Here is a 24,871-nt window from a genome sequence, read left to right on the forward strand (position 1 = left end):
TGAGCATGGACACGTGGTATTGCTAACAAAATTAATACCCTCAAGTCGATTGCGTTTTAGATTTATGAATTACTTGCTTTGAAGACGGATACACCATTTACAACTTTCTTCAATGACAATTGTGGGCTTGATACGTAAAATTATCACAATTGTATCGTATCATTTATCTCGAAAAAAAAACTTTAATATATATCAGCTAACTCGCGAGTACACTTAATTTTTAAAGAAAATCCGGCATGATGTATCATTTTAAAAGCAGTCATGACAATATAATTTGCCCACTTGTATATCGTCATATTGAACTTGATATAGTTTAGGCATGGTTTGAGTTGGCTGTAGAAATAGAAATATGAACCCTGTTACTATTTCTTAAGTTGCCAATATGGAGGACAGATCTACATGTCAGATTCATAGAAGTGCATTTATAAAATATCAACCCAGATGTATTGAAAAACAAATCATATTTGTCTTTTCTGCTAAAATTGATTGAGGATGATTTATTTGGTTATCGTTGGTCAATAAACTAGCTTGTTTCTCCTACCTCGAACGGAAAATAAATCTTGATTCGATATGTTAAAGCTTATGCTTTGTAAGCGCTGACTGGTTTACTGCAGGCGAATGAAATGAAATTGAAGTCCACACCCACTCACCATTACACTCGATACAACACTCCTATCAAAATTAAATTCAGCTCAATTTAACTTTCTCAAATGGCAGACACGTGTAGAGTTGTGCCTTTCGCCCACCTGGCATATGTTAGTTAGCCGACGCACCAGTGTATTTTGTCGCATCGCTTTGCTTGCAGCTGTCTGGGTGTACTTTAAAGAAAAGAAAAAAAAACCTCAACGCAAACACACATTCCAAACCGTTTATACTACTTGCGATAGTGACAACATTTACATGTTGATTCCCTATAGAATGGACAATTGTCTTATTTTTACATATAGAAGCAACTATCAAATCTGATCCCTTACCTTGACAAAAAAACTACCAGATTTGCACCCAAATAATACAAAAAATACAAAGATGCAATTAGTCCGCCGAACTACTTTTTAAATATTATCAATATACCTTATTGATGTTACAAATACATAAAAACAGAACAGTCAGTACATGGTACAAGCATGTCGTTAACCATTGACCCGTTGCAACTTTAAAGGAAATTTTTAAATCTTTCTAATATATTCACATACATCACTCTGTCTAGTTTTCGATTCATTAACACAACACTTCCTTGTAATGAACATTTTCCGTTATCTAACAAGGAAGTTCATAGATGACATTAGTAGGTCATGGCCTTATTGATCACTAAGTAAAAGATATATCCTGATGAACAAATGTTTCCTTATTTCGGTTTCTACCCAGTAGGGCACCTCTATTATCAAATTGGGTCGAGTGTTTCTCCCCTGACTACTGATTAAGTTCGAAAATAGGTTGTCAGAGTGTGACAAAAGGCTGTTACTGATAGGAAAAGGCTTATAGAGATTGACTTCAGAGAGTGTTTAACTCATTCGTATGGAATAGTTTAGAAATAAGATTTGTACTGCTTAAAACAACAAATGCAACAAAGGTTTGAACGCATTGATTATTCAATCAGTTTACAATCGAAAACTTTTAAAGCCAAGGATTTCAAATTCATATTGAGTAATTGCAAGGTACTGACTGCAGTCTGGAGATGTTTTTTACTACGTCTTTGAAAACATTGCACATTAAGTTGCTTAGGCCAAGTAAAGGCTGCTTAACAAAACAAACTAGACTTTAGCATACCATGTTTTAAAATCAATGACATTGTTTAACTGTAAAGCAACAAATAAAACAATACCGATTTTCAGGTTTTTGGTTTTTCTGTTTTTTTTTTGGTTTTTTATATTGTTTACTCATCTGACGTCATTAGCTTTTTTTCTTATAAGTAAATGTTTTTAATCAATGTTTCCTTACCTCAAATTTTAGATACATAAGTTTTATCATTTCAATTAATTGGAGAACTAATTTCTTCCGGCTTAGAGAAAATCCTTGAAAATGGGCATTTATCCTTATTACCTATGTCCGACTTAAAACCTTACTCAACCGACAAAGAATTGAAATTAATTACACTTTGATGATTTCCAAAAATTGAGGAAAACCCTAAATGATAGTATCTTACAAGATAATGACTCGATTTAATTGTCAATTTTTAGTGTGTTAATAACCAATGACTAATATCACCTATTAAGAATTTTAAATGTATCACTTCCATCGGAATAATTCATATATAAGTATTTATTGGAGTAGTGATTAATGACTAACAACATCATAAACCGTCTCCTTAATACACCGATAAAGGGGCGGTTATTGAGATTTTATAATGTAATTGCTTGGTCATAAATATGGACATAAGTACCCGTCATTTTCTGAAATATTCTACAGGGTGTGACAATGACAGCCATATTCATACGCCATAGAGGATTGTATAAAAAAAACCGCATGATAATTATATCATTTATATACGTAACAACAGGTACATCTCTCTGAGATTTCTTAGTGATTTCAAGACCAAAATTGGATTTTTAGACGACTGAAAATGTAAATTGAAGATTTAACAGTATTGCATTATTATTGAAATAAATACTTTAATTATTTACCAGGATTTTTTAGAATTAAACAATATTCAAAACAAAACCCCAAAAAAGTAGATGCGAAGATTTGGAGCATATACGCATTCTATTAAATTATTCAAGCGCGACATTAATTACTATGGCTGAATAATGTTGATATGCCTGATAAAAACATGACAAAAACAAACAAAAAATACCAATAAATTAATTCAAATAATTATTTATTAACAAAAATCATATAACAAAAATCATTTGAAACCGGTTTCAATAATACATGTATATCAATGTAAAATGGATTTCGATGTATTTAGTTATAACGTTAAATCATATTTGTATCATATTTCTGTCGTATTTACAAAATATCTTACAATTCATGATTAACAAATATAACCATTGACCTATACAAAAAATTACTGGATTGATGAAATATTTCAATTCTAAGAAACATATACCAATATTGCATTGATATATATTTTCCCGTGACTGAATGGGGAAAACGTATGAAAAACTTGATAAAGCTATATTTATTTATCATACAATTAACCTGACCGACTCGGGTCATTATGTCAGCGCTATTCATATCGTGTTTGGAAGTTACATTAATGTTAATCTAGTATAGCGTGCAACACAAGTACATAAAATACATTTCAGCAAATATTGAATGGTGTTGAACATTTTCATTAAGTGGATGGAAACTCCCGTCACAGTTCCCAGACGCTTGACCCCAGCTGACAGTTCAATGTAAGCTAAAACTACAAATTATCACAAATCGCAGGAAATGCAGTGTATAGTAGACTCACTTAATTACAACATAATAATCGCACTATTGCGCGACAGACGTGTAGCATAGCACATTAACTTTCCATCATTGTCACCTACTTAGAGACTGACTCACCGAAACTATGTTAAACCAGCCAACATTTACATCTAATGCAGAAAAACCATTTATTTCTAACGCAGAGATCCATTCATTTGTTAAAATTCATTTAGAAAGCTTTCGTTTTCGTCGATACCTAAACATGGAATATTGCATTAACCGCACCGTCTGTGTCGATGTGCCAATTAGCAGGCGGAACTATGCGCTCAGCTGAAATAAGGCGGCTCTCGGTGTAAACTAATTACATTGGTGGCATGTTCTATCAATTATAATGTGCAAATATCTAACGTCCTCTATCGAATGGTGCATATACATGTACTATTCTCAATTGGTGGTATGCTATTTTTATATACAATTTAGTTTATACGTATGTCAAAAATAACATTCTCGGCTGTATATAACGTAGGCCAACAATTATACATCCAATTTACTGAGTAATAGTTCGACTAGAGCAAATAGTTTTCAGAGGCAGTCATTTGATGTCAATAATACGATAAAATGCTGAAAGTATTTTACATTTAATGGCCCACTACCTTTCCGAAACAGAAATTAAAAGTTTCTTTAAACAATATTAACATAAGAAAATATACATCGATGGCCTAAGATGAAGTTACAACACCAAATAAATGCAAGATTCCTTGCGTAATCTCTGTTGACAATGAAGATTCATTTCGCTGTTACATGTATGTTGTCTAGTGCAGTGTTAGTCAACCAACGACACGCGTTAAAAAAAACACAATTGATCTATTTTAATTAAATTGTTAAGAAGGTGGTGATAAGTGTAATATAAACGATAAGCGATTAACGTTTGCTACTCTAGAAAATTATCGATCTCGTTTTACATTCCCATTTATTGGTAATTAAAAGCCGCTTCGGAAAGGTTGTGGCCCTTAAAGACGCCTAATAATACATGTATGTAAAACTGCATATGACATTTCTGACTAGCACCATTAGTTTACGATTCGTGTTAATTGATGAAGGCATCTTACGCTTTCTTACTTGGCAGTAGTAAATTAAAGCAACTCACATGGCACAATATATATTGGTCATATTATAAACCAACACTTTTACTACACAGTAGTAGATAAGTTGAATAGCTGTTCCAGTTGCACAGTCCGTATATAACCGGCATATGCACTTTTGATGAACAAAACAAACATACAGATACTAGTAGAACTCGACCTTAACTAAATATGTAGTTATGTAGAATATTACTGCCTGTGCTCTGCATTTACGGTAGTACTGAAACGTTACTACTGGTGTACAGTGTATATTGCACAGTTACCCACTTCGAGTCACAATGTCTCAATGACCACTAGACCTAGCTAACACATTCCTGATCAACATTGCGATCTTTTTAAGATCTAGAAAGCCGATACCTGGTAAGTCTTTCTGGAGATCATCTACGTCCATGTTTAGTAATTCTTCAATTCCGATATTCGCATCCTTGATAATCTCGATGGCTTTCTTTGTCACACCAACTTTGTATAGTTCTTTTTCTAGTCGTTCGGGAGACATTGAGATTGAGTTTGATTCCGTTCTTTCCCGATGTTTGAGTTGATGGTGTACTGGCTGATCATCGATGATGTCTGATTGACTCGATTCGTCGCAATTGGAGACAAGCGTCTCTTGATTTTCGTCTTCGGAAACGATTACTACTTTTTCGGCATGCGTTCTGCTTGGTTTCGGAGAAACTGGAGGGGGACCTAGTTTCACCTGTATAGACATATCGTCATGTGATTCCGTAAGGGAATCTATTTCAACAGTGACCAGTCTCTGTAAGCTAGAGTCATTTTGTTTTTCTTCTGGTGCACAGCTACAGTCGACATCACTATGAATTTGATCCGTTTGTTGACATTTGAGCTCACGATTAATGTCTTCTGCACAACCTTCTTCCTCTTGAAGAGTATTCTTGTTTTCACATTTCACTTCAATGACAGTAACTATTCCTCCGTTGGAAGGTGAAGGCAAATTCTTTTTGTCTATGGACTTTTCTTCTCTGATTTGTGATACGACATCAACAGACCCATTAACGAATCGGTCAGTTCCTTCAAAGTTACAAATACTGCTCGATTTGTCATCTTCGATCGAATTTATGTTATTGTGTTCGCTCTTTTTTTCTCTCTCATGTTCAGTTACAGATTCCTCCCTTTTAACTGAATCTGCTTCGGAAATGGGGATGTGATTTGGTTCTGGAATAATTTTGCTATCACTCAGACAGTCTACTGCATGTTCACAGTCAACCATTTTAGGAGATACATAAGCATTACAGCTGTTGTTCTCACACGTATCGCTTATCTCATCGTCACAGTTTACGTATGTGGATGGTTTCATTCGATGGGGAGATGGTGGCTGTTCGTGTTCAAATAGATCAGCATTAATTCGGTCGACGCATTCACTGGCAGACATTAGTTCGTGTTGTGTCGGAAGTGGATTGCTTCTTGGGATTTCCGGTATGACGTCATACACATCTTCCTCTTCTTTTTTGTCTTCAGTTTTATTATCTATCAGTTGAAGATAATCGTGCGGTGTACACCTACTTGGCGATGCTTCAAAAACATTGTCACAAGTATCTGACGATGCAATCGAGCATCCAGACAACCTTGCAGTTTTATTTTGCAGTGATTTTAAAGCCTCTTCGTCTAGCTTTTTGTGGGAATCGTACGGAGGAGAATCGTCATTCCGTCCGGAGAATGGCGAATCACAACACCTCTGGGGAGGAGATTGAGAAGTTGGTGTTTGGTAATGCTCAGAAGAATCAGTTGATCCGAGATACCATTGTGCTCGCAATGCCGTTGATTCATCTGCCATATCGATAGCTTCTGTCATATTTTGATGTTGTATCAATTTAGCTTGGATTTCCTTCAAGCCTTCTATATTCTCGTAAAGGGAGCTCTCGGTGCCAAAGTCATGTTCGTGTATAGTTTCAGTGGGGCTGATCAGTCTCCCATCCTTATTTAACATTTCAGATGGCGCGCTCGAGACTCGGTTCTTCATTGATTTAGATTTCCGCCTGTTGAACGGAGATGACTTGTGTATGGCACCTCGTTTTGAATCTTGGATGAGTGGCATAGTGTCGAAATTTGGTGGAGCACTAACACGTCTTATTGGAATCTGTGGAATATCGTACGTAATATCGTCATCTACCATCTGTTCGTTCTCAACGAATGTAAATGTAGAAGGCCGTCGCATATCCGCTAAGCCTACGTCCGAAATACCACTATCTTGAGATGGAGACCCCCCACAGAGAGACGGCGGAGTCCCGGGACAGGGAACCGGTGGAGGTGGGAGATCTGGGGGATCCGTAATGTGCTGGCATCTATTGTCTGCTGCTTTCAGAGTGTTCGAATTGAAAGAGTTGTCAGCATCGTCGACCTGACTTGCATCATGGGAATACACGGGCACCTCTAAAAGTTTATTCTCTAAGAAGAGCTTAAGTACATAATCTGGCGGTGGAGATGTAGGTGTCGCCATTTTTACGTAGTTGTCGCTGTCAAATTTTCCTTCAGATTGTGCATTCAGGTCGTCGGACGATGGTGTCATTTTTATATAACCTGAGTCTCTATTCGCGTCTTTTGAACACGGTGTTGGTGGTTCGGGCGTTTCAAATTCGGTAGACATTGCAGATACTCGTTCACCAACAGTGATCGAGCTGCAAGTTCCAGCACCTTGTAAAGCGTCATCGGATTTCCAGCTGAGACAGACTTTGATGTTTCTCATGTAAGAGTGGATCTTTTCTCTACAAACTTGAACTGCGTTCTGGTATCCTTGATGGGAAATCAACTCATCGTTTGTGTGAGCAACGCGGAATTCCATTTTACATGTCGATGGTATTTCGACCAAGATATTCTTCTTGTTCATAATAGTAGCAGCTACGATAGACTGTTCCAGATACCCATGATCCAACTGTAGGAGTCCAGAAAAGAAGCAAGGCGTTGTCGGAACGCGACCGTACACCAATTTGACGACACACGGCAAGCATTTGCTCGCCACAATATCACTCATCTGCATAACGGGACAAGTACCCTTTCCCGAGGTCGTCGTAAGAGCATAGAATAATCCAGCTTGTGCAAATGGAATGACGACTTCTCTGTCAGCCTCGTCCATACACAGGAGGAACCTTTCAGTGATAAGTGAACTTCGCCGTAGGTATTTCGTCTTTTTCTTGGTTTCGGAGGTGAAAATCCGGAGTTTCCGTAAGACATCCCCTGGGAACAGCATGCGCTGCTGCTCATGCTGACTTTGGTTATCATCTTTGTGAGTGGTTACTTGATAAGCCTTTACGCGATTTTGACCTCCAATCAGAAACTTCTCTGTGTCTGAGTTGGCGATATCCTCAATCTTAGTGAAATGTGGCGCATTATTCTCTGACGGTCCGGGAGCATTTCGTCTCTTCAGGATAGCAAAGTAGCCTGGAATGGACAAACAAAAGAAATTGTAAAAAATTTATACAGTTATGTGACTTCAACACAATAGTTTTTTTTTCTTCTTTTTTTTGTTATGTTTTTTTTTCAACGGCAGCAATATATACAGAAAAATCATAATTTTGATTCTCACTTTCATTCAATGTCTTTCAATGGTTATGGCACGCCATGCTTATTTTCAGACCGTACCTTGTTATTTATTACACAGATAGAATTTTGCATGTATTTACACATTTAATTGTGAAATATGTAGGAAAGTACTGTGATGTTAATGCATAATCGCAATTTGTGTAGGTATATTATATATAATGTACATGTCTAGAGCCGATAACCAATTTCTTAAAACACAATATGGTATTTCTGTACTAGACCGACAAAAATATTAAAAATCGTTTGCTATGTGCTGCAAGACATTAATGCTATTTTATGTCCGTATTATTATCGTCGCTTTGCGTTTGTCTTATATAGAAAATCAATGATTGTGACACCAAAGTCTAAATCCTACGGATCTAAATGTCAGACATTCCTCTGAAACATTTTGTATGACAAAGTGTCTGTATTTGATGGATTGTAATTCTAGTTTAATTCGAACCACTATTCTGGCTGAAGGTTACTATCAGTAAGCGAGTGACATTTGGAGATATAATGGCGTTGCTTCAATATAGATAACACGTAATCCTGCAGTTTTATTTTTGTTGTGTAAGCAATATTATGTAAAGTGTATCTCTAATCAATGTACATTATGTAGCATCAATTGTTTTTCAACGATATAACAATATATTCGTTAGTTGACTGGTAGGTAAGCCTGTACAATTCACCTTTTATTGTTGCGGTTAGTGTATATATCATAATCTGACCAATTTTAAATGTTTAATTGTCAGTTAATTTACAGGTTTTTTATTATTTGTGTTGGGCTGATCGTTATTAGGCTCGCATAATTATATAATTAAATGATCTATATTTTTGGATGTTTATCTTTCGATGTATGCATCTTTATGGTCAATAAAGTGATTTGTACCAATCGATTATACTTATTTTTATCTAAACAATCCTTAACTCTATGGAGAAGAACTGTATATATATATGTTAACTATTTGATTTAAACTTGTTATATTGAAGCCCCTCTGATTATTACTAGTACAATACTTCAAATCATGATTCCGTTATAACTTAAGTTGTTTTTATTTCAAAATAAACACTGTTTTAGTACATTGTATGTCAGAGTTTAAATTAAGTAGGGTCCAATGTACATGAAAGGAAATTGAAACATTCCCCCCCTCCCCCCTGATTCCATGATGGAGAATGTTGCTTTTCCTTACCAAAACATTATAATTCTATTTACTAGATACAAACTGGCCTGATGTAAAATGGGCTGATGACCCCAAAAAACTTATAATATGAACTCGCTGCACTATGACAGAGAGGCCTGTGTAGTCTGAGTTCTGGTCATTCTCCGGAAACCTCACGTAAATATACAGCCGGTCCCGATATGAATGGTTAAGAGAGGATGATAGATTAGGAGAGAGCGCGTGCTTGTGAGTAGATTTGTGTCAATGGGTATACTATGTTCTCATTGTATTAATCATACACAAAGTGTGAGACGTATTGTTTGTAGACGTTTTATTGTGTATTCATTACTCAAGTATTAACCACAGAGTGAGGTTCACAGTCCTACCACTTACAAAATAAGCACAAGTTCGTCTTTAAGATCTGCCATAACCTCTATTTTGTGTTTTTCGTTGTGTAGAAATTCTCATTGTTCTCTTGGTTGCTCTGGAACCACGAATATAAAAATAACGAGAATGATTTCAAAGCTCCAACTCACAAAACAAAGTACCCACGAATATTTAATGTTATACAGTATCTAAAATATACCCTACATCTGGAACTATTTCGACCCACTCGTCTAACATTCAACATTACATTAAGGTGCTACAATTAGGTAGTATATATTGTCTTGAAATCCGTCAGCTATTCGTTAGATATGTTACGTTTTCTCACTCAAACCATAAGCAATAGTTATGCTATAAAAGGGTCAATTTCTCTTTATATAACGTAGTACTGGGCATATTTTTTCCTTAGTAAATACAATGGTCACCTATCGCTTTACATGCGGTATTTCGAAAATTCGAAAATCATATTTATAAAAAGTTAAAGTTCTATTTTTTTTAAACAATTAAAGATTCTCAACTAGTTCACCTGAGGACCTTTTTGTTACACAGTAGGCATATGACATTTGCGAGCTTCTTATTTTGTTTCAATATGAAATTATTTGAAATTAACATAATTAATTGCATCCCTTAAAAAGTTCATTACACTATATCCTGGTATATGGAATAATGTACTGATTGTCCAGTCAACAAAGCAAGACAAATTAGTTTATATGCCTATGTATAACTGTTTAATTAGACACACGTACATTGTATATATACGATTAAACATCGATTACTCTTAAAATAATAAATACATTGTATCATTTATGCTCTGTCGTCGATGGAGTATCTATACATTGCTATCATCTTTCTATTTATCAAGCATTTTTTCCATTTTCTTTACGTTTTATCTATTTATCCCTTTTTATGACATCTTCTAACATCTACGTTTTATATATATCAAGCGTTTTTCCATTTTCTTAACGCTTTATCTGTTTATCCCCTTTTTATGACATCTTCTTACATGTACGATTAATGTGATTAAGTAAAAAGGGAAATTTTCAAAATCCTGAAATCATACTCCCAACATTACTGTCTTGTCATCTGTAGGTCTTTGTCACTAAATACTGGGATTTGCCCTACACATGTAGACTGTAACACATATCTTGTTAGTAGTCTAGACTGTCTAGATACAGCGTCTGTTGACAGGCCTCTAATTGCCGTGAGAGTGTAGACATCAAGTATCGAGTTCAATGACCTAATTAATAATGTCGTAACTGTGATTTAACTACGAGAAATGGTCACGTAAGTTTTACATCCGGGCATTAAAATAATTAATTGTATTACAGAAAAATAGAGATTAATACTTTGTTTCTAATACCCTTCATTAAACCACGTGTTCACAACACAGTTTATTTGAAAGCTAGATTACATTTAAATTGAACTAAAATGAAAATTAATTGAAATATTGGACACATTTCAAGGGGTTTTGAGTTCTCTTACATTACATCATAGCCTTTTTCGTTGATTTAATATGCATAGTATCGAAAAACAAGCCATATTAACCGCCTTTAGCTATACAATCTAGTAATTGTCTGTTCCTTAACATGATAAAACATTGAGATGCTACAATGGTAGTTAAGGGTTATTGCATACAATTTATTTGTGTAAACTAAGGCTGATAAATTGTGCTACATAAACCACAAATGGTGATGATAATGAATGAGAATTTATAAGTGGGCGCGGGCCTATAACTACGTTAAACTGTTTTTAAACTGAAACCAAAACGAACGAATGGTCTCTTTAAACGCATACATGTATATATTATCAACACACATTCAAGAAGCGTGATGATTTATAAAAAAATTGATTATATCTAAAACCTTATGTCTTCCATATCCTGGAGACGTTCAGGATTTAAAGGATATTGAATTACAGTATAAATGACAAAAATTGTGAACGCAAAACAATTCACTCAATGGCATGTGATCGTCTTCAGAACTTCAAAACATAAGAGTGGTTTGAAATTCCCCATTCATGACATTGGTTTGGCTGTGATTTTATCTTGGAATAAAAACCTCACATAACTATAGTCCAGACCTTGATAAATGTGATGTAAAATAATATTTTAAGTATTTTCTCAATAATTTTCAATATTCTTATAATACATTTAATAATCTTATAGTGTCAATTTTGTGTAAGTAATAAACATACTGCTACGTGTTCACTAAGACGTTGACGTCTAGCTTGTACTTTTTTGGACAAGGTTCAAGTCTTAAATTAATGTCATCACTTGGTATCTGATTTCATGAAGATCATGTCTACGTTCTAAAGAATCATCTTACTCATTTTACCATACTTATACTGTGTATCAGCTTGTTTTTACGGTTTCAGTCAAAATTTTTTGAATTTGAAACCATTTCACAATCAACATTATTTGAATTTTGAGCCATTTCACAGTCAAACTTTGTTTGAATTTAGAACCATTTCACAGTCAAAATTATTTGAATTTGGAACCAGTTCTAAGTCAACATTATTTGAATTTAGAACCATTTCACAGTCAAAATTATTTGAATTTGGAACCATTTCACAGTCAACATTATTTGAATTTGGAACCATTTCACAGTCAACATCATTTGAATTTGGAACCATTTCAAAGTCAACATTATTTGAATTTGGAACCAGTTCGTGGCGATTGGTTTTCGCGAATGCTAATCATCTGTGATACGCAAATTCATTCGAGCGTGAAATCAAGTTGTTTAACAGTATACACTTGTATAATAGTCATGGGTTCTATTCCAAATTGAATTGGGTTTTTTATGAAATATTGACGTTGAACCATTGAATGAATGGTTTTTATCAACACATTGAAATATATCTTTGTAATTGCATGGTGTCAAGATATATCAACCGGTATTTTTGTAATTATATTATATTAACACAATATTGACCCATATCATTGCATTTACATTATATCAATTACAGTATTGTCATGTGCCTTTTAATTAGTAATTATATTATTATAATCTCAACATGGACTGTATTTTTGTAATTACAATATATTAAAACCTATATTGACCTATATCATTATAATAACATTGTATCAATTGCTATATTGACCCGTAGCTTTGTTATTACATTACATTAGTAACTATAAAGAAGTGTACCTTTGTAGTCCTCTGGAATAAGCAGCGGATCCCCAGCCTCCTGATATTGATCATTGTCGTCCAGAAACAGAGATCTGGCAGGTATCTTTTGAATGCTTCTTTTTCTGTAGAACAATAATGGCTGTGAGAGGTCAAAGTTGAACTTCGACCTGTCCACTGGAATCGGACATCTTGTTGTGTCACAAAGAACAACTACAGGAAAAGGGAACCTCTGAATAATCATATAAATAGAATGAATTCCATCTTCAAATTCCAGATTTGGTTTTGGTATAACTGGTCCAGATTCAGCATGATGGTCTGAAACATCCGACTTTTCCTCGCCAGAATGCATCTTGATATTTCATATGTCAGAGGCGACGTCCATTTCAGTTGTCAAACAATACACATGTATCTATCTATGGTATATTTTTGTTTATGAAGTATTTCCCCGAACTGGCGGTCCTCACTCCCACGTCAGCCGCATAGAGGAAGATAATGTAGGAAGTTTGTAAATATGTTAAATTGTCATAAGTCCTTTCCTTACACATTACATACCAGCCGGATACAGCTGTAGGACGGAGAACACATACTTTTAAAGTGTCTGATTCGTTCGTCATCCAGTGAAATAACTGTGGCCAAGCCCCCACGACATTATGTAGTCTAACACTTTAACTTACTTCCGGCTGGTCCTGGTGACTTTATATATAAGCGCGATAGCTAGCCCGATTACACTCGTAATTGAGAGATCGGTGATATTTATTTATCGGCTTTATGGCGCAGTGTCTGTTACGGTCACTTTATGACTATTAATAATAATATCATCGACAGGTCCATTTACATATACACACATGCATGTTAACAATCGGAATTCCCACCTAAAAACATAGGTAATGTGTGTTTATTTAGAGACGATTTGTATACATTACTTTACGGTTCACTGGTCATGTGAAACTGACACCAAAATTTTAGGGGACTTTTTCGGTTAAAATTTTCCTTATTGTAGACTAGACATAAATAGTATAGCCAGTCAAGGTTATGCATAATTGCTTGTAATACACGACGATTGTATAGAGCTCCACGCTGAGTAGGATATAACTGAATAACACAAAGACAATTACTACATGTATACGACTTAAAAGATATACTCTGGTAGTGTTCCTAAATAACAAATCTACTACAGGTTTAAAGCTCCAATATTGACATGCACTTTGTTTATGACAAAATATTCGCTGACATCAGAATGAGGTATTTCCTCGGACTACATGGCTATCTAAGCTTCAGCAGTTATACATTAACTAATTGATAGTTAGTAATGCGGCAATCTAAAATCCTAAACACATAGTGGTACTGATGTGTTTAACGAATAATGCACTGCTTTCAAACTTCATTGATATTTTTTTGGGGAATACTATTGACCTGTGACGTTCTTTTAAGGAAAATAATTCTAGCGTAATGATATACAATGCATTATATTTTTAAATATGTCGAGAATATTTCAAGGGCGATAATGTATTCTACTGGCAATTGTCATATAACAATGCAATAAACATATAACGGACGTTTCAAAAATAGCTTTCGGGTTAAGGACACCAACCTATCGTCATCGTCTGCTGGAAAAATAAAGGAAGTGTTTTGAGTAAGTGTGATGGTTTTGAAATGTCCTTTTCAAGTGATGTTGACTACTATCAAATAACGCTGTAGATGAACGTTTATTTTTTAATAGGAAATTAGGGACACTCTAGTTTCTGATTTGCTTTGGTTTGGGTTTATATACATGTATTGACTATGGTACATGTAGGTCGTTAAACTACACACACTATCACCGCATATATAAGGGATACTTCATTTTGTATACCAAACACATATCTTACTTTATACCAAGATTTATTACAAAATGTAAATATATGACAATGTTTCTGTTTTCAATATATGTAGGTGGATTGGGCAAGACAAATATGTTTTTGTTAGTAATAAAATCTCTTTTTCTGTCTCTTTGGCAGATAAACTGCCACTTTTAATCATCCTGCTAACTCTACAGACAGCAAAAACTTCCATGTTTTTTGGATGTTGACATAAAGCTATGCATACAAGTATCTTAATATGTTTTACGTCGCATCTTCCTTCTTCGTGTGACCAGAATAAATGTATTCCTTGGAAATGTAGTAAAAGGGCGACGCTTTGATTTATTTAAAATACCAAATGAATTTCCTTAGAAAAGAAGGGAAAAGATCGATTAAAACATTCTGAAAGGCTTTCCTGTTGGGGTAGGGGGGGTAAGAGCATCGTAAGGGCTAACTTTAAAATCAAAGACGTTTATTGTCTTCAATGTAATCAGAAAACAAATTACACCAAGTTATTACAAAGTACACATACGTCCATGTATGCCAACACAATAGGACAAAAGTAAGAAGGACCCGTAGTATCATGTGTTTAAGATTTTCCGACGGCTTCCACCTTTTTGTACCCCAATTTTCTCTGAAGTTGGACTCCATGTGGGGCAATACTGACTGTTAGTCGGTGACTGGTCCCTGGGTACCTCAATTTTCTTTCAGCTCCTCATATGACACGTTCTCAAATGACTCTGGATGTTGAAGGACGTAAAACCTATCAAAACAAAGCAAAAAAAGTGCAAAACCTAAATTAAAATCGACCACCACATCCGTCACTAACCTAGCTACAAGGCCCATCGACGTAGGACACTAAAATCTAGTGCAGTATCGGCGTCGTTTAAAACACACAGGAATTTCCAAGGTTTTCTTTTTGAATAATTAATCTCTTTGGAATTTTATTCCAGAATCATCAATTTAACGCCAGGGAGATTCCAGGGAAAACCGATGCATCACTTTTTTCACAACTGTCTGAAATATTGCGGGACTGATGAATCGACCTCCGGCAAAATCATACATCTTTTATTTTTGACATTTTGTTAGCAGAAAACTGATGTTATATCCTAACATGATGCTAACGGGTTCAATTTAAAATTTATTTATTTTGGTATTTTGTTTTAAGTTCTTTTTCACAGACAGGTTCTTTTTCGGACGACCTAGGTTATGGGGATAAAGAGGATATGAACGTAGAATCAAAATCTGTTTCACTCCTGGAAGAAGATGACAGAGAGTCCGGACAGCTCTTGAAACATAGAAGATATAATTATAAATTTAGATTAGAACAAAGGCAAATAAAAAATAATTTTGTGATGTTGTTTCTGTTATAACTAGACAAATAGGCTACAACAAGTGGGATTTTAGTGTGGTTTATTTGTTTATGAACTTTACGCTAATGTTTAAAAATTGCTTATCGTCTAACCATCACTGCATGCAATTCAGACTTGCAATATGCGTCAATGCATGCATCATAATTATAGAAGGCAAAAACAAAAGCTACGACATGATCGTCGACATAATCGTCGAGCCGTGAATATTTACTGTACTTTACAATAAAAATATACAAAATGTACTTAAACTTTTCCATGATTATATGATGCAAGACCATCAACATTTTTGATATTGAGAAGAAAGAAATCCAGAGTTCCCGGAGAAAATCTACATTTTTATCATTTGACAAGAAAATGATCATGATATGTCATATTGAATTCTTTAACATATATAGGCAGCTATACGTCTCTATCAAGCAGTATGTCGTTTACATTTTCCATTTATAGACATATATTTACATTTGGCCACTGCGACTCCCATTACTCTAATGATAATCGTGATCTGCATTATGAGCCAATAAATGCAGCCTGGACTTGGTGTAGTAATATCTAAATAAATGGATGTTAGTCTTTTTTTACTGAAACCATGTTAGTCCGCGCAGAGAAAATTTGACATCGTAGTCCAATGAACCAGTTTGGTTATGAAACTTGTAAAAAATCTTTTAAATGTCTGGATAATTGAAAGTAAAATGAAACGCTATTGAAAAACATTGAAATTTTGTTATCTTTTCAATTTTTTTATAGGGACTATTTTTTATTACATTGAACTTGGCTGTTGAGGTTAAATGGCTGAAGTGGGAAATTTAAATATTCACTCGCATCTAAATTATGTTTTACTTTGAACTAGAAAGTAAAATGTAAATATAATAATTAAAGGATTGTTAGATTGCATTTATTGGATATAGTAATTGTTAAATAACATCAAATAAATTTCGTAAGAAAACTAGAAAAACATGAAATCAAAAACTTGATTCTGTCTAAAACGTTTGTAGCAGCATATTGCAAGTAAATGTGGAAGGTAGTTTTCCATCAGATAGCTGTTATTAACATACGTCAAGGGGTTATTATTGAAATTCACATTGGTACCAGTGTGTGCATGATGCATTACTTCTGTGTTGTACAGTGCAGACAGATAAATGGCTCTTACATGTGATTTTTCTGTGAGGGAAGTCGGTACTAGCTCGTCCTAGACGTGAGGATATGACTGTGTCTTGTTTTGACATCCCTAGGAATACCTACAGATAGATATTTATCATCTAGTCAGTTAAAGACGTATAACCGAAAACCGGGAAGTTCGATAAAAATAGGACGCGCAAGCATTTTCAAGAAGATGAGAAAAGAAATCATCAGCGTAAGTCTGCAATGTTTTTGAAATAAAGTAACTAACAAGCATGCTAGTTAATCAAATGTTATAAATTGCTATTATTTTGTCTGTTGACCTTCAGATTAAAATGACAATTGCAGTATTTTCTATGTTCTTAATTGGGCTAAAATTATATAAAACACGTAAGTCATCCGCATCATATTCAAATCTTCAAATGACAACGTCAACGTTTTAAATTTTGCAAGATGGTGGGAAAAACTCCATTAAGTGATATTTAAACATCTTTTATTTCCTTGTTCTCTATCAAGTGAGACGTGATTGGTGTATACTGATGTACCGATTGGTTCCGCTGCTTTCCCTTTATTTCTGTAATAACCCGGATTTGCCCATTTCGGCATATTGTATGTGCTTAATTGAGCTAAGAGTGACATCAAACATTTACGTCATTAGCGTCCTGAAAATCGGCAATCTGAACCAATTTCGGTGCGTTGATATATTGTTCACTCTAAGGTGGGCCTTTTGTTTCAATGAGGACAACAATCATATAGAAATAATTAAGATAATGTCATCTTCTCAAATGATGGATTATGAAAAAACGATTTCATATGAATATTCTAAATATGTTCATATTATTATGAACAAAATTGGTCGATCTTCAAACAATTTGTACCCATGCAAATGCACCTGTATATATTCAATGTCGTAGAAAATGTCGTAGCATACGCAAAACAACATGCTAATTCACGTGCGGTATTTGGACGGTTTTATTGACAGGTAGCGATCTGTCAATTGAAATACCTATCTAAGAATCCCCAAAAAAATATTTGGACCTGCATTGTTGAGTCATGTGTTGAATTAGTGTTGTTTACTGCGGTAGATTCTTACTAAAGAATACTTTTGTGAAGAAATAATTTGGTGATGCAATTGATTCAACAAAACTTTTTTCTCATAACAAATCAGATGATACTTATTGTATAGGCAAAACTTGGTACAATTAGAGAACAGCAATACTCATATTCAGTGAAAGATGAGAGGGAAGTTTGGATTAGATTTATGACACTATCAGTATTTTAATATCGTGTAGCTGGATATTAACGTCACTTTATTTGCATTTACACCTTGTGTTTACAGATATAGCATTCTTATGCAGATTAGAAAATCCTGATAAATTGTAGTCACCTTTAGATAGATTATATAATCATGTTCAAAACTTCATACAACAGATCTGTTATAAAAACAAAACCGCAAACCGGATAGAGAAATCAAACTTTCCACCACTAAAACCACATAATTTTTAGTGCAGTAAAAACTATTTGTAACAAACACCGGGACAGTTAACCGAGTTTTGTCTGATTATTTTTGTATAAAAACAATTCCGGTTATTCTAGGACGTACAAAGATAAAATGATCAAGGAAATCCGGAGTTCCAAGTGGAACACATCGCCCTACATTTATTAAGTGCCGCCAACAAGGATTTTGACCAAGATACACACATAGCAAGACATCTGGACCTCTTCGTCATCATAATCCAAAGTAACTCATTTGGTTTAATTCCATAGAGCTTGACGACCAATTAACAGCTCGGGTAAGCTTAATGTCATGTGCAAGAGTGCGATGAACATGTGTTCTCGGTGATTGTAGTGTGTTCATATTTTGTTTCCATTGGATAGTGAAATTCTTATTAAATGTATAGTGCTACCCCATTGAAGCATATTACCAAAGACCCTAGACAGAAAACAAAGATAGCAAGTTTGACTTTCAAGCAATTATGTCAACCGGTACAATGTACGCTCTATCAACAATGAGGAGTCCAATAGTCACTAGCTGAAGTCATGATACACTTGCGAACGTTATTGCTAGACATGTAAATGATTTCAGTATAATGCTTTAACATCTTTGAGGCTTAAGACATTAACCGTAAAACGGGTTGTCTACGGGGGTCATTTTTTTCGTGATTTTAGCTAATACGATAATTTTAAACGGTTTTAAATGTTCGCGATGTGGCTTTCAAATTCTATATGACTCAATAATATACTTAGAGGATCAAATTGTAGCAAATGTCCCACGGAAAAAATAGTATCTCTGCGAAGATATCCAGCTATACAGCAATTCAAAATGAATCGATTGTTCAAGACTGCTTATATACTGCTTATGTCTAAACATGTGGCTTAACAAGGACGAAAAGCTCTATTTGCTCTACGCTCCAAATGTAATTATATGAGTTTGAATATCAAAACTTTTTGATTCATATGGTTGTAGTGTTCTTTTCTATGCCTATGAAATATGTGGAATTGATAAATGAGGTAAAACAATTCATTTGGAATTTTGCAAAAATTTACTTGGTGTAAAGAAATCCACATGTAACACTATGGTATACATTGAACGTGGTCGTCAACAGCTAGTTAATGCACAATTCTATAGAATGTTAAATTATTGGTTTAAATTATTAAAATCAGATAACTGTATCTTATCAGAGGTATATAACTTTCTTTATATGGAAATGGAGAAGGAACATTGGTTAGTATTTCTAAAGCGTAAATTATTTGAGCTAGGTTTTGATTATGTTTGGACGAGACAGACTCCCAGCAATAGCTATCTTTTGCCTCTAATTAAATAGTAAATTGAAGATCATGCCAATCAAAATTTATTTAATTTGATGCAAGTCTCAAGTAAATGTAATCTTTAAAGGCATATGGTTGATAAAGTGACTTTGCAATTCTACATGTATTTGACTAAATAATTACCAAATCAACGAAGAAATATGATTACGAAATTTCGTCTTTCTGCGCATAATTTAGCTGTAGAATCCGGGAGATACAGAAATTTAGTAAGGTGTTACAGAAATTGTCCATATTGTAATTCATTAGATGTTGAAGATGAATATCATTTTTTTCTTGTCTGTCACTGCTATTCTGATGTTAGGATAAAATATATAAAGAAATATTATTGGCACAAAGTTAGTTATCGAACTATTAAACTTAAAGTTTTTATTGAAAACGACAAGACGTATAAGAGAATCGCATAATTGTTTATCAATTACTCGTCCTAAATTTTATAATTAGTCCTAATCTGAATAACCAAGACCAATTTAGGGTAAACCTCTTGATGTGCTTTGTATTGTCAATATAAATGTCAGGTTTTTGGTGACATTCATCATATCAAGTTCAAGTGCATTGTGAACTGGTTTTCTGATATACCCTTACATCTACATGTACCATAATATGAACAATTAATGTATATGCCAAGATAGATTGATAATCCAACTTACTTCTATGAAAAGCCATTTTTTGGTTGGGAGATCAAAAATTGACGTTTGCATGGTGACATCAGTTGAGTTTATTTTTATTTGTGTGTGTGTGTTATGCGGACTTAATTACATATCCTATGTAAATTGTACAATCACTTATCGGGAATTCTGACATGTTTCAGGGAATTTTGGAACTGTATTACGTGATACAATATCTTTTCGTGATGATCATATTTAATTTTAATAAAGAGTTTCGATATCATTACTTTCAGTTTCACTACCAATCCTGCGGGTAATGCTATAGACATGAACATTAAGTGTAAAGTGTGTGTATTGATATGACGAATGTCTAAAGAAATGCGGGTTATAATATAATTTAGATACTACTACAGTTATTGACAGTTTAATTCCATTACATAGATATTATAGCTTTAATGATATTTACTTACTTTAAGGAGATATATTTATCATATTTACATAGTCATAAAGAGCTTGCCTTTCCGTTATAAACAGATTACACTCCATACTGACACTTGTCTGCCTATCTAAGGCGTTGTAGAACACTAGACAATCATGTACCTATCAACAGGCGATAAGTATATAACAACATCAAAGTCAGAATGATTTTATACATCGCTTGATCACTTGATAATGTAAAGCCTTTGAACATTACTTGTTACATTAGGCATCAGAATCCAGCCAAAATCAATGATATTGTCATTCAGCCGTTAGGTAACCTTTTATCAAGTCAGGACTTAAAATGGTAAGGGCCTTTTGAGCCCTATGATTGTTGAAGGTTGTGTTTAGCAATTAGGCCATTTCTTTTTTATTTCCGATATAATTTTATTTATTTATGATATTACAGTTTTAAATGTCATCGTTACTATACTCACCAACTTATGTAAACATGCATTTAGTAAGTAAATTTGAATTTTTTTTTAAACAATTAGGTGCAAGTTGAACATACTTTACATATTGACATTTAAATTATTGAAAAAATGATGTATAGTTATGTGACCGCACAACGTACCAAAACTGCGAGCGCACATCGTGCATTCATCGTGCGCACAGCTGTGCGGTTCTGATAGCACACCGCACAGCTGTGCGGTCCGTACCGATATCATTCAGTTTCGATGGAATGTTAACTTGTGCAGGCTTGGGGCCATAATCTTCGTTACAGCCGGTGTGTGTCATTTCTACTGGAAATTAGCATAATGCGTTCTCTCTCAGTAAGCACGCGCGGTGAACACTTCCTTCTTCGTCGCGGCTTGAACAAATCTGCAAGGAAAATTGTCAAGCAAGGTTTTTATAATCAACATGTCCAGGGCGAAAGGTATTAACCCCGGTCAAAGAGGGCGAGGCCATACCGTTCAACAGTGTCGGTACCATCTACCATAGAGGAACCATTGACAACACCTGTACTTCAGCACGCAAGCCTTTCCGGAGATCAACCCGACCAGGTTCCAATTGCAGGCTCAAGGAGTTTATCACATGCAGCCTCGCTGACCCCGACACCCTCACCAGCTCCAGCACTGAAACAAGTCCAGAACACAGTCTCTGGAGATCTAGGTATGGATCTTGCTGATTTTGATTCCCCCTTTCTATGGTTAGTGTATCATTATGTCTAGGTGAGAATATTCATCAAACACTGAAAGAAAAGATCTGGAAAAATGAATACATAGAATTAGGGGCCTTACTTGATCCAGAATCACAGTCAGCTATTAGGCAGAATTTGGTATTAGTAAATGGGATATTACAAGTCAAATCTACCCAAAGCAAACGAAAAAATAACAATATAGAAGAGTGGACATGAGCATTTCTCATTTTTACCAGTGACTATTTATGCAAATGCCCAGAAAGACACCAAGAGTTCCTCATATATATGAGTATTGTTTGGTTTGCAGCTGAGCATTTTGGGTGTTGGTTGGAGGAATTATGATATTCAGTTTCGGTTAAAACAAGTGCGCACTCCTATGCGGTCTTGGGCCGAAATAGATTCTGAATTATGGCAGCTTTTGGTGTCTGGTGCACCGAGGAGTATTCAAACACCTAACCCTTCCCTTAGTAGCAAATGTTACAGCTTCAATTATCAAGGGAAGGGTAGGAGAAATAATTACCAATATCTACACACCTGTATCAAGTGTAATGGTGCTCATCCAGCATGTCGCTGTGGGTTTAATGCAAATCCGCAATATCAATATAGTAGTCAAGGGAATTTTATGTTCAAAGTGCAAGGCATAAGAGGGAATAATCCAAATTTTCGTTATTGCAACCCCCACAGATTCACAGGGCAAGGTCAGCAGCAAGGCAATACCAGACCCAAAGGTCAAAATATGGGACCTAGGGGCAACCCCAATTAGATTACATCCTCTTAAGGTTCATTTGGAAAATTACCCATTGAGGGTTGAGGGTGCAGAGTTAGCAAAAGGATTTGAATTTGGTTTTCGTTTGGAATATTTAGGACCCCGTATTCCTTTGGATTGTACTTATCTTAAATCAGCAGTAGACCACCAAACAGCTTTGGCTGAGAAAATTGAATCGGAGGTTATGTTAGGAAGAGTAGCAGGTCCTTTCGTTGACAAGCCTTTAAATGACTTGCGCCTTTCCCTGGTGGGTGTTGTTCCTAAAAAGTCTGGAAAATGGAGAATGATACCTCACTTATCTTATCCGGAGAACTATAGTGTTAATGATTTCATTGATTTTGACAAAGCATCGATCAAATTTACTTCATTTGATAAAACAGTAGAAATGATACAAAGAACTGGAAAAGGGGGCCTTGTTAGGAAAAAAGGATATACAATCTGCTTTTAGGTTACTCCCAATTTACCCTGGTGATTTGGATCTTTTGGGTTTTCGTTTTAAGGGACATTATTATATAGATAAATGTTTGGTATGGGTTTTAGCATTTCTTGTGCATTGTTTGAATAGTTCTCTTCTTTTTTGGAATGGTTAGTGTGTGAAAAATCTAATTCAAAATGTATAGAGCATTATTTGGATGATTTTCTTTTTGCTGGCAGGAAAGACACAACAGATTGCTTAGAATCTATGAACACTTTTGATCAGTTGTGTAATGAGTTAGGTGTTCCATTAGCTACATACAAATGTGAGGGTCCTACAACTTGACATTTTTGGGGCTAGATATTGATACAGAGGAGATGTTAATCAAGGTTCCATAAGAAAAAGTAGTGTCTCTAGTAAACTTAATTGATAGTTTTTTGAACAGGTCAAAACTCAGTTTAATAGAAATGCAGTCTTTGACAGGAAAGGTAGCATTTTGTACAAGAGCAATTCCTGGTGCTCGAGCTTTTTGTAGGAGACTTTACGAGTCCATGTCATGTGCATCTAAACCTTTTCACTACATTAGGCTCACTAAGGCTTTGAAGGAGGACTTGGAAGTGTTATTGCAGTATTTCTCCTTTAATTGGGCGTTTTTTGTACCAGGCAATGATTAGACAACAAACTCAACATTGGAGTTGTATACAGATAGTGCAGGTAACCCAGACTTTGGGTGTGCTGCAATATATCAAAATCAGTGGTTTTGTTTGCAATGGCCTTTGCTTGGAGAAATTTGCATTGGATTCGGGACATCACTTTCTTAAAGCTTGTTCCAATTGCACTAGCAATGGTCATTTGGGGGGAAAAGTTTAAGAATAAGAAGGTGATTTTCCATTGTGATAATATAGCACTGGTAGAAATACTGAACAAAAATTTTCGATCAGAGTTCCATTGTTTAATTAACTAATGTATTTCTAGTAACACCAGGTCAACTTATGACAATGCGCTGAATGCATTTAATCAGTTTAGGAAAACTGATAATTATCCATCAGTTCGGCCTCCACCAGTGCATCATATCTTAAATTTTGTACTACACCTGTCAAGCACCAATACAACGTGCTCAACAATGAAGACTTACTTGGGAGGTTTGAGTTTTTTCATGAAGCTTAGCAATAGTACTGACCATACACGCAATTTCATTGTAAAAAAACTAGTTATAGGTATGCAAAGGCGTAGAGGGTCCAAGGGTTGCCGTGCCCCAATAACAGTAGAAATGTTGATGTCTTTCCCAAACTCTCTCAAATATGTCTGTTCGTCAGATTTTGAAGCAAAAAATTTTCAGTTGTCTTTTTGTTAGCCTTTCATTGTCTTCTCCGAGTAGTCACAATTTACAACCTAATACTTTTCGAAAATATTGGATACGGAACCCAAACCACAGACATTCACTGAGCCATATGATCCAGATCTAAATAAATTTTCTTCATTTTTCATAAATCAGGATAGACAACTCCCATTCATTTTATGAAATCTTTAGGCGGAACAAGTAACATGTTAAATGTATATTGTTATGAAGATTTGTATAAATAGCACAGTCTGTCTAACTAATTACTAGCCATTT

At 34.9% G+C, this 24,871-nt stretch overlaps 1 protein-coding gene across 1 annotated transcript; it reads right to left on the minus strand.

The window, feature by feature from the left end:
- Positions 1 to 854: 854 nt before the first annotated feature.
- On the minus strand, positions 855 to 13,578 carry LOC138325622 (uncharacterized). The gene is made up of 2 exons (XM_069271409.1): positions 12,715 to 13,578; positions 855 to 7,883 (listed from the first exon to the last, which is right to left on the minus strand). The coding sequence occupies exons 1-2, from the start codon at positions 13,043 to 13,045 to the stop codon at positions 4,777 to 4,779; spliced, it is 3,438 nt and encodes a 1,145-aa protein (XP_069127510.1). The 5' UTR covers positions 13,046 to 13,578; the 3' UTR covers positions 855 to 4,776.
- Positions 13,579 to 24,871: the final 11,293 nt, after the last annotated feature.

This window comes from Argopecten irradians, chromosome 6, assembly GCF_041381155.1.
Source record: "Argopecten irradians isolate NY chromosome 6, Ai_NY, whole genome shotgun sequence".
In the NCBI taxonomy this organism is placed as follows: Eukaryota; Metazoa; Mollusca; class Bivalvia; order Pectinida; family Pectinidae; genus Argopecten; species Argopecten irradians.

Excerpts from the sequence above, each read along its gene's own strand:
- LOC138325622 (XM_069271409.1), bottom strand. The coding sequence starts at position 13,045 with ATGCATTCTGGCGAGGAAAAGTCGGATGTTTCAGACCATCATGCTGAA. Across the intron at positions 7,884-12,714 it reads TATTCCAGAGGACTACAAAG|GCTACTTTGCTATCCTGAAG; the intron begins GTACACTTCTTT and ends TGTCCATTCCAG.